Here is a 12,844-nt window from a genome sequence, read left to right as displayed (position 1 = left end):
TGACTGAGTTGACTAATGTCTTGACAAAAATTCATATTGGGACACTAAAAATCTTCTGAGAGGAGTGGAGGCTCTTTTAGGTTGAAATTGAGGCAAATATTTGTGCTTCTCTCCCACTTTAATTTCCTGTCGGCTTGATGTTCCAATACTTTTGTCGAAATTAGCTTCTCTCTGATTGACACAAGCATGAACTTTGGTAAGTGCAATACTTTATACTCTTCAAATCCCACTTTATTACAATTACTAATTATGCAAAATTACAAATTGGCAATCCCAAATTCTATGGTTAAATTAGCTTTTTGGTTGTTATTCTGTCCACTTGTTGTCCATGGGATGGAAAACACTGGGAAATAGTCAAATTTTAAAGAAACTTTGAGTTATTTCAATGAAAATTATCATTACTACACTGCTTATATGGTACATTCAATAATAAAATGCTATACACTGGATTCATCCCATCTTAGGGGGGGAAATCTGTCATCAAACTATGGCTTAGAGGTTTTAAAAGATGGTGTGAATTGTATAACTAATATACAATCACTATATTTATTTAAGTATTTTTGTACTGATTGTCTAGTAAAGTCAAATTATCTTTTAATTGTCAGTGCTCAGTGATGCCATTAATTTCTGTAGTCACATGACAGCTGAAAAGAAAGTTCTATTTTGTGTCATATTTAAGATTTGCTTTATTTTACCCAAGAATATTTAAGATGTGGAAAATATTTTCAAATAATACAATGGGTAACAACTCTATGACATGTTCATGTGACATATTGTAAATATGCACGTTTGGCCTGTTATTTTGGGAGGTGTTTTGTATTAGGATTGAAAGTAGCATTTCTAGATATTAGTTGTATACGGATGATTATTTTTGTATTTATTCAAGGAAAGGTCTACTTGGATCCTGCATCTCCCTGACAAAAAAATATGTTATCAAATACATTAAAGAATAAAAAGTTTGGAAATATGCTAGATTTATAAATTGGGATGTTCATTTCAGACAAATATATGCTGTTGAGAAGAACAATGATTTGTCAAGGTGCCACATGTATATCAAATTTCATACAATATTGTGTGGGTGTTTTGTTTTGAACACATTTATTTATGGATATTGGCAATGAATAATGTGAAGACAACCCCTTGCTCCCCAAAAAGCGCAAATTTACACAAAATAAAATTTTAAAAGACTAAGAATGCCTTTTTCCCTGGTGTTGAATTGCAAATTCATCCTTAAAACTGCAGTTATTCATTGCAGAAAGACAAAAAGTGTATTCGTACCCTAGAGAAGTGATCACTGATTCCCATAATTCAAACACAAAATAATCTGAACTGCTATAATACTTTGCCTAAACAAACCAGCAACAAAAACAAACATTCTAAGATTTGAATTCTAATGAGACCAAGTGAGGAACAGATATTAATAAGTGACATCACAGTTCTATGTATCGACACAAGGGCAGACATTTTTGTCAAAAGAAATGATCTTTGTTGAGGCAGAGTTGATTTAATGCACCACTTATGTTGAATGTCGTCTGAAAATGGATGTCTAAATTGTATGATAAATTGTAAATTTCATCTACAGATTTTCTAATCTTAAGACAGGTTGTTGTGATAAAAATAATATTTAAATTGATTTTTAGTACAAATTATAGATCATATTTTGGGAGGGAGGATGGTTACTATCTTTGTCCTTTTTTCCTACATTATGAAAAATTGGGCATTCAATTAGAGGTCATTGCCCCATATACATAGTTTGACAACCAAAAAAGTTCATGCCAAGTTCAGCATCTCAAAGTACACATAAGATTGTATTAAAAATGTCTTTCAGAACTGCTGCTTGGGTCCTTCTTTCAGCCTCTTTTTCATGTCGAGTGCATGTTGTTTGCTGGACTCTCGCCTTTCCAGCCTCTGTTAAATGGGGAAAAATTTTAAACATTAGAAAACTGCATAATTGGTTCACAATTTACACACACACTCAATTGTGACATTCACCTCCTTTTTGAGGCACTGCCGCATGGCCCGATCAACGTCATTACATGTCCCAAAGAACTTCATAATGTTATGCTGCAGTAAACAAGAATGCAGTTAGTTGTATTCGTGAAGTTGAAGAAGTGACTTGAGTGTTTTTACCCACATACCTCAGCGTGACATTGTTTCAGGCTGTTTATGAGCTCATTGCACTCATCTGTGTGTAGGTGGGGTGACAGGTCAGAGTGCATGCTGAGTTAAGGCCTTTCACTGTGCAAATACTGTACAGAAAATACAGAAACAATAGGAGGACTCAGATGACATGAATATATATATCTACATATACACATTAGATCACAGTTTCTTCATAAAGGATACTAATGCCTCCCCATCCCTCTCCCTCCTGGGATGTCATTGCTGGGTTCTGAGACTTACCTGCACACACTAACAGTAAACAAGAGTCGAAAATTGGTTCGAATTGAACCAATTCACGTGTGAATTGAGAAATCTTGAGGATCCATTTGGCAAAATAACACTCACCAGCAAAAGGTAGACTGGATCATCTGAGAAGTTTTCTTGTGTTAGCAACAAATTAGCTAAATTCAGCATATATCTACCCTAGAAAATGTTGGTGGTACTCCCTTGTCTTGTCTTGTTTGGCTGCCAATCAGGATAGTAAAAATCAATACATTAATTGGCGATCACAGTTACTGATAGAATATTTTGGAAGAAAGACAACCACTGAAAATGACACGGTCGTGGCTTGAATAACTGAAGGACATTGAGTTGAATGACAAACCTGAATAACCAATCGGTGATCACGTTGATTGATACTCACCAATGGAGTTCGCGCAGTTTTCGTAGTAGGCGGTTCCTTAAATGACAAAGGTATACAGGAGCAACGAGATAGAAATCCCCATATATTTTGTATATCGCTCATAAAGGCTGTAGTATTCGTTTTTGCAGTTTATTTAAACCACTTTATAGTTTATCGGAGGTTGTAACCTATAACAAATATAGAGCACATGAATTGTCTTAGCCTTTCGAAGTTTTTGACAATTAGAAAGAATAGTTAGTTTATGACAAACTTTATCAATTATATAATTAAGGCTAATTATTTCAAAAATATTTTAAAATACATATTAGAATATAAAAATACATATAAAATACATTATTTGTTTTAATGTTTATTTAAAAATAGCCTTTTAAAAAACAGTCAATTTGGCTGATAAAGCTGAATACTGTGCTACTCTACTCCAATCCAACAAGCGGCACTGTATCAAACGCTGGAGTGTATTTCTGCTGTTGTTTGATTGGTCGACGAGTTTTGTTTTTTTAAACGCGGTTTATTTGTTTGAGAGGCCATAACGCTGGATAGACGCAAGCATAATCTACTTTTACATCACGATGTGGTTGTATTTTTCTAGACGATTACTGTAGAAGTGTAATATTGTTTTAGGAGCAATTATGGACCAAGTGGAATGTTTTTTGCGTCGGCTGGTACGACGGATACCGACTGAAGTTCTAAAAGTGACTCTGGAGAAGTGGGGCCGTCTGCCTCGACAACAAAACATTGATTTTAAACAGACAAAGTGGGCGTTGGCAGACGAACTTATCGCTCTCAGTAAGGTACAGTTTCCTCTTTAAATATGCAAGGTTTATTTTGCTTTAAACAATAGAATACAGTCCTTGTAGAAGCTGTTATTTATTTTTTTCTTCATACATGTAAATAAGCTTTTCATCATGTGTGTGCTTAATTTTGCCCGATTAGATTTTTTTTTTGTAAGAGTAGGGTGCAAGTGGCAATACTTTGCCTGGTTTATTTATGTTGCTCCATATTCCTTTAATATTTCCCGTTCGGGAAAATGATTGACACATGTCATCTTATATAGTGATGTGGCTCACGTTCAATTAACATTTTGTTTCACTGCTTGCAGGAAAACGGATGGACAGTTCGACATATAACCGAGTTAGAGATGTTATGTAAGTCATTATCACTTATGTTCTTTGGTCCTTATTTTTCTGCTACTTTTATAGTAAGAAATGTTGCATTTCTCTCAGATGTCATTGACAATCCAAACCAGGGCATGTGGCATGTGTTCCAACTCGTCGACCCTGAACGTAAGAGTGTTATTTGGTCCAACACTTTTTAGATTCTCTAGTTATCCCATAAAATAATTGTGTGATTTGATGCTGATGGAAGTCTTGTCATGTTTGTCTTTACTATTTCCAGCTGATGCTCAGGCTGTTGGGTTTATAAGATTCAAGGAACAATTCAAATTACATCTCACTGAGCTTGTAAGACATGTAAGTCATATACTACTTTACTTATTTATCCTTGATTTATGAGCTTTTTTTATCACTTGTCAACTCAAATGCATTTTTTTGGGGGGGGGGGGTTATGTTTCAAGTGCTTAATAATAACAACAAACATCCATGTTAACTAGTAATTATTTTTTTCTGTTTTACCCATGACATTGTCATTTGTCATACAGATGTCCATAAAGATGAAGAAGAACACGGACGAAGCAATATGGATTCGCATTGCATGGGGGGATAGCTACTCTGGACCCAACAATATGTTACCGACATATGTTGTTCACTATCTTCAAACCCCTTATGTGTTTGTGACCAGGCTGAAGTCCAAGCAAAAGCCCTTCTTGTTCCAGGTGGAGAGAAAAAAGCCAAAAATGACTGCAGTGTAACCTGACTGACATTGTGTGGTCACCATGAGTTTATTGTATTTAAAAATTAACTTTGTTACAGGCACTGATTATGGCAACCCGGTATAAGACTATAAAGGACGCTAGCCTCAGTGGCCGAAAATTCACAGATATTCGGGACCTTTTGATGCAGCAATATGGACAGGTGAGCCCACTGAGTGCAAGCACTTTTAAACATTTATCAGTCTTAGACATTGTTACCAGCCAGTAAGAAATTTACAGTATTGTAAGTCTTGAACTTAATGGAAATTTCTAATACCGTAATTGGTTGTTAGGTATTCCCGGCCAGGTGTCCCAGTCCACTTGAAGATAGGCCTCAAACAGTCTCACGTGGGTACATTAATGGCATAGTCATTATTTTTAGTCCTGTAACAATGTTCAATTTTTTTAGTTTGTTTGTTTTAAGACATATTTTCATATTGTCATATGACTGTCATTTTGCAGATCCTCACGTATATCGAGAACATGCAAAAACTGAATTAAATCGACAGCAGATGGCCTATGAAGCCTTTGGCAGTGGCAAGTTACCACAGCTGCAATCTGCAGTTTACAAGGTACTTTATTGTTTGGTTGTTGTTGTTTTTTTTTAAATACATAAGTGCCTTTGTAATATGAGGAAAACTTGGTCTGGTACCTCATTTTTATCCTGCATAAATTCACTTTCTATTGAAATGAATGGAAATATATATCCTTTGCTGCATCCGTAGAGTGCTTTTGGACTTTAATTATATTTTATATTGACTTGTCATCAGCTGGAAACAAAGTTCAAAGACCCAACAAACCAAACGATGACGAAACGTGAGAAACCATTCAAGTGTGTTGTTACATTTGCAAGCACCAACCTCTTAGAGTCACTGCGGCACTGCGCTTCTTCAGGTACCATTACTCTATTACTGTAGTTACATTTATTACAAACTCATGTTGAGTGGACAACAGTATACATCAGGTCACTTTGGTATCAGGTTTTTCAGGATTTTGATGCTAACTTATTTTTGGTCTCATTTATATATGCACATATTATATCATAAAAAAAACCCTGACATTTGTGAACCCAAAGTGTCGGTGAGAAAGATAATTTGTGCATGTGACTGAAGTAAATTGTACACTTATTCCACTCACCCCATGTAAACGTAGCAAGTTTCTGTTGAGCCACAAGAGGGCGCTAAAGCATTAACTACAATATTTAGTGGAGCGTTTGTAGTCTGTATGTATTTAAGTTTCTTGTTCATAATATGTATTTTTACACTTAACAGGTATTGCTTCCACACCTGTGACACCTCTTCTTTCATTCATCCCCCGAAAAGGAAGAAATTATTTTGTTATCACAGACAGCGCCCAAGGACAGTCCACTGTAAACAACACACTTCCAAATTGACATTTATTTTTATATTTACATAGATAATATCCAATTCAAATGATTTTTTTTGACATGATTGTTTTTAAACTCTGGCGTTAGAAATTTAATTTCACAAGCTTTTAGGGTTTATGGATTTTCACTGATTGTTCTAGTATAACTGGTCTAATGTTTGTTTTGTTCCTATTAAACTAAACTAAAACATGAAGAATGACCTATTAACGTGTATTCTAGAAATGAGAACCATCGAATATTTATCCTTTTTCTGTCATATTTCCTTCCCAGGGTGGCAAAAATAAACCTTGATTGGAATGAACCATCCACCGGCTTTTTCCCCGTCAAGTCGTATTGATCTTTTTCAAGCTTCCAAATGTAAAACTATTATTGTGAAAACCGGAACTCTGTCTTCTACCGGTAGTAGCTAAGACGTAACCACATCGTGCGTCATCTTCTTGTCCCCTCATTGGCCAGGTAGGCTGCCAGTCAAAGATCGAAGCTGTTTTGTCACGGCCCATTCAGTCGTTGCGTTGACACGGGAGTGACTGTCAACACAGAAACATGGCCGCCTCTTCGGAGATCCACAATGCGTTGAAGAGAGACAAGCCCAGCTTCCCCGAAGAGTCTGTGTCGCTGCCTCGAGAGATTATCAAACCCTCCATCCGGGACCTGACCAAAGAAGTGAGGACGAACATCCTGTGCACCGTTGAAGGATGTGGCAAGATCCTTCCCAACACACCTGCCTTGAACATGCATCTAGTAAAGTCGCACAGAGTCAAGGTAAAAATGCCTTAAATATCACCTGCATGTCCTCAAGGTGTTGCGGTGAACAGATAACCTTAACTAACTATGCATGCTGTGCAAACAAAATGTTGCAAAATGCTCAAGTCAGCCATACGAACTTAACCGTGTGCCTGTCGAGAAGGTGATGATGATTAGAATATGGATGACGTGCTGCTGTTTTGGAAACGTAGCAAGAAGTTATTACTTGGTTCACGAGGTGGAAGTGAGCAAACTTGTGTATTTTATTGTTGTGTACTTTCATTTACTGTTAATTTTTCGGCTAAATACTCGTGGCTTGGCTTCGTCTATTGATCTTTTGCCCTCATTCTTCGTTTCTCAAAGGCGTTATTCATTGCTAACCAGCGTGGTTAGTCATTCGTGGGAGGCAGTAATTCAATTTCTCTCTAAGTCAATGAAGCTCTTAGCATGCAAAGGATGCCTGTTGTTGTGCAACATTCTGCCCAAACTCTGTTTTTCCCCACGACGTCCTCAACTGGAATTCGGCCCGTAAAAAAAAAACTAGTTTTTATCTCACTGGCCGCCATGGAAAGCAATAGGCGTCAAATCATTTAGGACTATCCACTCTTGGATTCCCAAATGGATTGGACGTCTGTTGTCGTCAATGGTAATAAAACATGGTCATTATCTTCACACTTACTCACCATGAATAACTATCATTATTGACACTGAATGTGTAATGTAGATTGTGGATATGAATGAGAATATTTTCAGGATTCAGAAAACTGGAGCGTAACACTTAAAAGTCCTCCAACACTAATTCAATGATAGAATGTTGTCGGAGTATTGGTAAGTAACAACTATTGGAATTTTTCAGCAAAAAAAATGCAATGTTGTGGATCATGGTTCAAGGAAAGAGACGATCCGGTAGTGGTCGTATGACTCAAAAAAGACAAATTAGAAATGAAAAATATGAGATTTAACCTTACAGGTTCAAAGCAAAGGCTGAGGCACTATAACACGGCCCCCGTGATTGCGAGAGAACGGGACCCCGACAGAAGCATTTTGGCCTCCCTTAACATCAGAGCTGCTGAATGATAAATCAATCCATCCTGTTCCAGTCATGTGCTTGATTACATGCAGCATTTTCTTTCCCAAATAAATGTGAGTCTTATTGATAAAAACAGTGCCAGTGTGTCTAATTTGCTGGCATTGTCACTGATACTAAAAAAATAAAATAAAAACTTGATCAAGATTGCTGAAAAAGGATGCAGATTGAGTGTGTTATTTATAATCCTCCACAATGATGTGGCAGTTTTGTTAGATGAAGTAATTGTTCTCTGTTGGAGCTCACAGAGTATTTTAGATACTCAAATTACTCACTCTGTGTGCATCGTGTGCATTATTTATGATCTCCAAATGAATGATCTGTGCTTGGTATTACCATAACCTCTTTAATTGTGTCTTTTGCTCTGCTGCATCATTGCGTAACAGCAACGTATCTGCTTATCTCTGCAATAGAAATCTTATTTAGCATGACTGTTTTTTTCCTTGGAGCATCGAATATTAAGGCCATTGCTTAATCATATGTTATACACATCAGATGCCATTGACTACTTATGATAGACCTAGGGGTGTGTTTTTAACAGCTTCAGTTTGTCTGCTCCCTGTGGTGTTGGAGCAGATGGAGGTGACCTTGACTACATTCTGGCTGCAGCATTTGTAGTGATGGGGAGCCTCAAGAATAGCCTCACTATTGGTCAGCACAGTAATGCATTGGTACACAAGTTTGATTGGTTGTATTACTTCACTTTAACGCAAAACACTTTCTTCTTGTAAATTGGAATCTCCAAATACAAAAGTGTCACATACTTTCAATGGAAAAGTTACAAGTCTATAATAGTGTTCTTTTAGATCTTTTGACTTGAATAGAATGGGAAAATCATAACACTTCTGTTCACTCTGTGTGGGTGTTGCATGGATAATAGTTATATTCAGATCAGATTGGCAATAAACTGTGAAAACCCTTTTTATTTATTTATTCATTTTAAACAATGGTCGGTAACATCATCTTCCAAGCTACTCTTTGTTGTGATTGTATGTGTTTTTCAGCCACGCTCCATTGCTTGTGTCTCAAGTTTGCACTTATAATTCAAAGCAATTGACAGCTTGTATCTGGAGGAAAAAAATCAAAGTAACTCACCCCTCAAGGTGTCACAGTATTTTGCAAATAAGGCATTTATTAGTCTCCTGTCACTATACTGCTGCTCACTTTTGTGACATGACAACTGAAATATAATTGGCTTGTTGCCACTGTTTCTTCAGGATGGTATTATCAACCCCACGATCAGAAAGGGCATGAAGACAACAAAAAAACTTTACTGCTGTCCTATTGAAGGATGTCCGAGGGGTCCTCGCAGACCCTTCTCCCAGTTTTCTCTTGTGAAACAAGTAAGACTTTACACATTCTAAACCTGCACATGAAAACATATTGTTTATCTTGTTATAATGCCCAACGCATTGCATCAGGTCAAATGTAGTATAACTGTTATATTCAGCCACTGTTCGGCTAGTAGTTCAAACAAGACTTTGTAAATGTAGTAACTTATTAAATTATGTGGTGTTTATTCTTACTTTTTTTATTTATTTCACCGTGTTTACCCACAAGCAACAGCGTTGGCTTTTACCTGCTACGGAGACATTTTAAAAACCGGCACATTCATTCATCTTCCGAACCACGCATTCTCATAAGAGTTGCGGGGGCTGTCGAGTCGCCATGGCAATGATTCCTTTACGTGACCGTTGAGTCACCAGCAGAACGTGCAAGCTACAGTTGACATCTGAACATACTGTCAGTGGCATTGCTTCTAATGTAAATTTAGATTTCCATCTAAACATATTGCTTAATGTTTGTTTTTCCCAGCACTTCATGAAAATGCATGCTGAGAAAAAACACAAATGTTCCAAGTGCAACAATGGCTACAGCACCGAGTGGGACCTTAAGAGACACATTGAGGACTGTGGAAAGACTTACCAGTGTACATGCGGTTGCCCCTATGCCAGCCGAGCTGCACTGCTGTCGCATATCTTCAGGACCGGACATGAGATTCCCAGTGAGCACAGGTGTGTATTTACTGTCCTGAAGCAACTATTGCTATTCATATTCGATCAGAAGCTACTGGTTTCATATATTTGTACTTTCTGAATTTTAGAATTCCACCAGTAAAAAAGCGGAAGCTGGAGAAACTATCCACAAGTTCTGAAAAAGCTAGGACCAATGAGTCTGTAATTGGTCCTTCTACTCATGAGCTAATAGAGGGTTCTTCATCTTCTGACATTATCATTCATGGTGCAGACACTGGCAGTCAGACATCAAGTGGACACAAGATCCTCCAAAAGCAACTTCTACCAAAACCTAATATGGCGTTGGTCAGCGTGCCTGTAATGCAGCTGGCACATTTACCAGTTCTTCTTCCCTCCACGGAAAGCGGTGCTCTTGGCTCTGTGGTGCTGGCAGTCAATAGCCAAGGTTCCCTTAGCACTCTTCACCTTCTGCCACAGGCCTCCAGAGCTGTGGTACCCCAATTGGATCCTAGGAGCCTTGGTTTTCAAGATAGCATGCCTACTTCACGATCTGGCCAAGGGCCCATCAGTACTGGGGTCCAGGTCAGACTTGACAGTCTGGTTACGAATGACTCAGGCAGCATCTTGGCCGCACAGCGAGGAAAGAGTACCTCTACTAACATTCAGACCGACAAGTCCTACCTTTCTAAAATGCCTACAGCGGAAGGGATCGGACTGTGTTCTATGGGAGAATCTTCAGTGTCGTCCTGCTCGCAGACAGATATCAGTGTTAGTGCCCAAGTCATCTTGCCAGTCAGTGTTCAAACACAAACCTTCCCCACACGGTTCAGAACCACTTCAACGATCGGGGCTCAGACAGACAGCCATTCCTCGAGTCAAAGTCTTTGGCCCAGTACTTCTTCTATGCCAGCAAGCATAACCAGGCAGACACAGACTTTCATAATCCCACAATCGGATGAAAAGGCTCAGGTCATTGCATGCTCCGACCTTTTTGGCATCACTCCTAAAAAGAGCAGTCAGACTGTTCTATGTGTAAATGAGCCTCTGGGAGAAAGAGGGAGCAATTTTTATGAGGACGCAAAGGCAGGAGGAGGCATGTGTTTTGGGGTGCAGACAGATTTGCTGAACTCGAACAATGTAGCTGACAACCAAACCCAAACCATGACCTTGCTGAATGACCTTGAAAATATTCTGTCTGACAGCATGTCGGGCCATCAGGCACTGACTGCTGAAGCGGCTGGTTGCGGCTCAAGCTTGGGTCCTGTTCAGGAGCAGCACAGTGCCATTGATTTTGACTTTGAAGAGTTTCTCAGTTCTGTGCATATTCAGACACAGACAGAGGAAAGCCATCTGGATGGCCTGAATAGCGACGCACCCTTGGAGTCATTGGACATCCAGACTCAGACCGATTTCTTCCTGATGGATGAACTGGACGAAAGCGAGGGACCAAATCGAAACCAAGCCAGCGACTTGGAGCTATTCGATACTCAGACACAGACAGACCTCAACTTTCTCCTGAGCGCTGGAAGCCACATGCCACTAAGCAGCATTCTGCGCCATTCAACTTTTTGTATGAGCACGGAGTCCTCAGACACAGAAACACAGACCGAACTACATTCATTTTCTCCATGCCTCTCTGTTCAAACACCTATCGGTCAAGGGGGACAGGGGAGGCTTTTAAGCAGCACAGAGACGCAAACCAATGTGGAAGACGGCTTTGGAAACCTCTTCCTTACAAGCAACGAAACGCAAACGGTCTTGGATGACTTCTTGTCGGCCGACATGCTCTGGAACATGGATTCCCATTTCAGTTCGGTGGAAACGCAGACATGCCAGACGCTTGGTGCATTCTTTCAACATCCTGAGAAACCCAACAGTTGAAGTTCATTTTGAATGAAGTCACATGATTTTTTTGCAACATTATTTCCTATTCTGATTAGGTCATTAGAATGAGGGAAACACCTCTTCCAGTGGAGCAGCAATGTAGGTGAAAATATCTTTGAATCATTCCACTGGGGTCATAGGGTTTTTAGGTCAATATCTGACTGCTTTGTGCACTTTATGAGCTTGAAGAGCGGGATGCTTCAGTTCCAGAGGGTTTACATATTTATTTGCACATACAATGTAACAATGTGTCTAGACGAAAATGCCAGTTATTTAGTGTTTTCCAAAATGTCTTTTTTTTTGTATTATTAATTTTGCTGATGAATATCTGGCACATCAGAAAAAAACTAGTTTAGACAAATGACTCCTTTTTAAAGAGCAATTGACTGCATGAACGTAAAATTGTGCTGTACAGTAACAAGGTGGATGTTTTTCATTATGTAAAAAAAAATGCATGGCCTGTCCATTTGTTAAAATTTATTTAATGCGTATGGGCCGTTAACCAATTTTTCTTAAAAGTAGCACACGATTGCAGAATCGTAGAGGTCTGGCTTCCCATCCAGCCTAAATCAACAAGAAACTGTAAAATATAAAGCTAAATACAGGAGTTTCACACACAGACAAAAATAATGTTGTACTCAGTTGTAGTGTTTTTTTTTTGACTGGAAGTGAATGTCATTCCTGATGTATAATTTTTTTCGAGGTAACTCTTTAAAAGCAAGCTGTTTTGTCGATAACTTATTCGTTAACTTGGTGTAAATGTATACGCTTATCGTGATCCTAAGTCATTACTTTGGATCCGTTGCATTAGAATACTGCACAGGGGATGACTATTAGCTTTTGTCTTGGCACAAACTTAATGCATGTCATTCTATTGGCAATGCTTATTTATTCCTTAGTTTGTGTATAATTTCCAAATGTCTTTATTTTGTTTTACTCACAATACCTCGAATTTAGTTGCCTCGAACTTTTGAGGCTTGCCAAGCAGTTAATGTGCTACTTGGAGAATGGAGTCATTAGATGTATTTATATACTATATAGTTTGCATTTTTGGTGCCTTAACCCAAAGTGTTATATTTTTGTTCTAGTACTC

The 12,844-nt window shown here is 38.4% G+C and overlaps 3 protein-coding genes across 5 annotated transcripts; 2 read left to right on the top strand and 1 right to left on the bottom strand.

Annotated features, from left to right (window-relative positions):
- Positions 1–958: 958 nt before the first annotated feature.
- Positions 959–2,810, bottom strand: cmc2 (C-x(9)-C motif containing 2). 3 transcript variants are annotated; one of them, XM_077712577.1, is made up of 6 exons: positions 2,708–2,810; positions 2,509–2,628; positions 2,347–2,412; positions 2,139–2,209; positions 1,993–2,064; positions 959–1,908 (listed from the first exon to the last, which is right to left on the bottom strand). In XM_077712577.1, the coding sequence occupies exons 3-6, from the start codon at positions 2,381–2,383 to the stop codon at positions 1,825–1,827; spliced, it is 264 nt and encodes an 87-aa protein (XP_077568703.1). In that variant the 5' UTR covers positions 2,384–2,412; positions 2,509–2,628; positions 2,708–2,810; the 3' UTR covers positions 959–1,824. The 3 variants fall into 3 exon arrangements, with proteins under 3 accessions (XP_077568703.1, XP_077568702.1, XP_077568704.1); XM_077712576.1 differs by having other exon boundaries at positions 2,509–2,758; XM_077712578.1 differs by lacking the exon at positions 2,347–2,412 and having other exon boundaries at positions 1,071–1,908; positions 2,139–2,249.
- Positions 2,811–3,242: 432 nt separating this feature from the next.
- Positions 3,243–6,366, top strand: cenpn (centromere protein N). The gene is made up of 10 exons (XM_077712927.1): positions 3,243–3,597; positions 3,906–3,951; positions 4,030–4,089; positions 4,202–4,275; positions 4,464–4,637; positions 4,735–4,836; positions 4,967–5,021; positions 5,136–5,245; positions 5,444–5,567; positions 5,945–6,366. The coding sequence occupies exons 1-10, from the start codon at positions 3,436–3,438 to the stop codon at positions 6,064–6,066; spliced, it is 1,029 nt and encodes a 342-aa protein (XP_077569053.1). The 5' UTR covers positions 3,243–3,435; the 3' UTR covers positions 6,067–6,366.
- Positions 6,367–6,474: 108 nt separating this feature from the next.
- On the top strand, positions 6,475–12,696 carry atmin (ATM interactor). The gene is made up of 4 exons (XM_077712926.1): positions 6,475–6,822; positions 9,109–9,234; positions 9,707–9,906; positions 9,996–12,696. The coding sequence occupies exons 1-4, from the start codon at positions 6,604–6,606 to the stop codon at positions 11,746–11,748; spliced, it is 2,298 nt and encodes a 765-aa protein (XP_077569052.1). The 5' UTR covers positions 6,475–6,603; the 3' UTR covers positions 11,749–12,696.
- The last annotated feature ends 148 nt before the right edge of the window (positions 12,697–12,844 follow it).

Source organism: Stigmatopora nigra, chromosome 3, assembly GCF_051989575.1.
Source record: "Stigmatopora nigra isolate UIUO_SnigA chromosome 3, RoL_Snig_1.1, whole genome shotgun sequence".
In the NCBI taxonomy this organism is placed as follows: Eukaryota; Metazoa; Chordata; class Actinopteri; order Syngnathiformes; family Syngnathidae; genus Stigmatopora; species Stigmatopora nigra.
The sequence above is the reverse complement of the archived record's forward strand: the minus strand, read 5'-3'. Positions and strand labels throughout refer to the sequence as shown.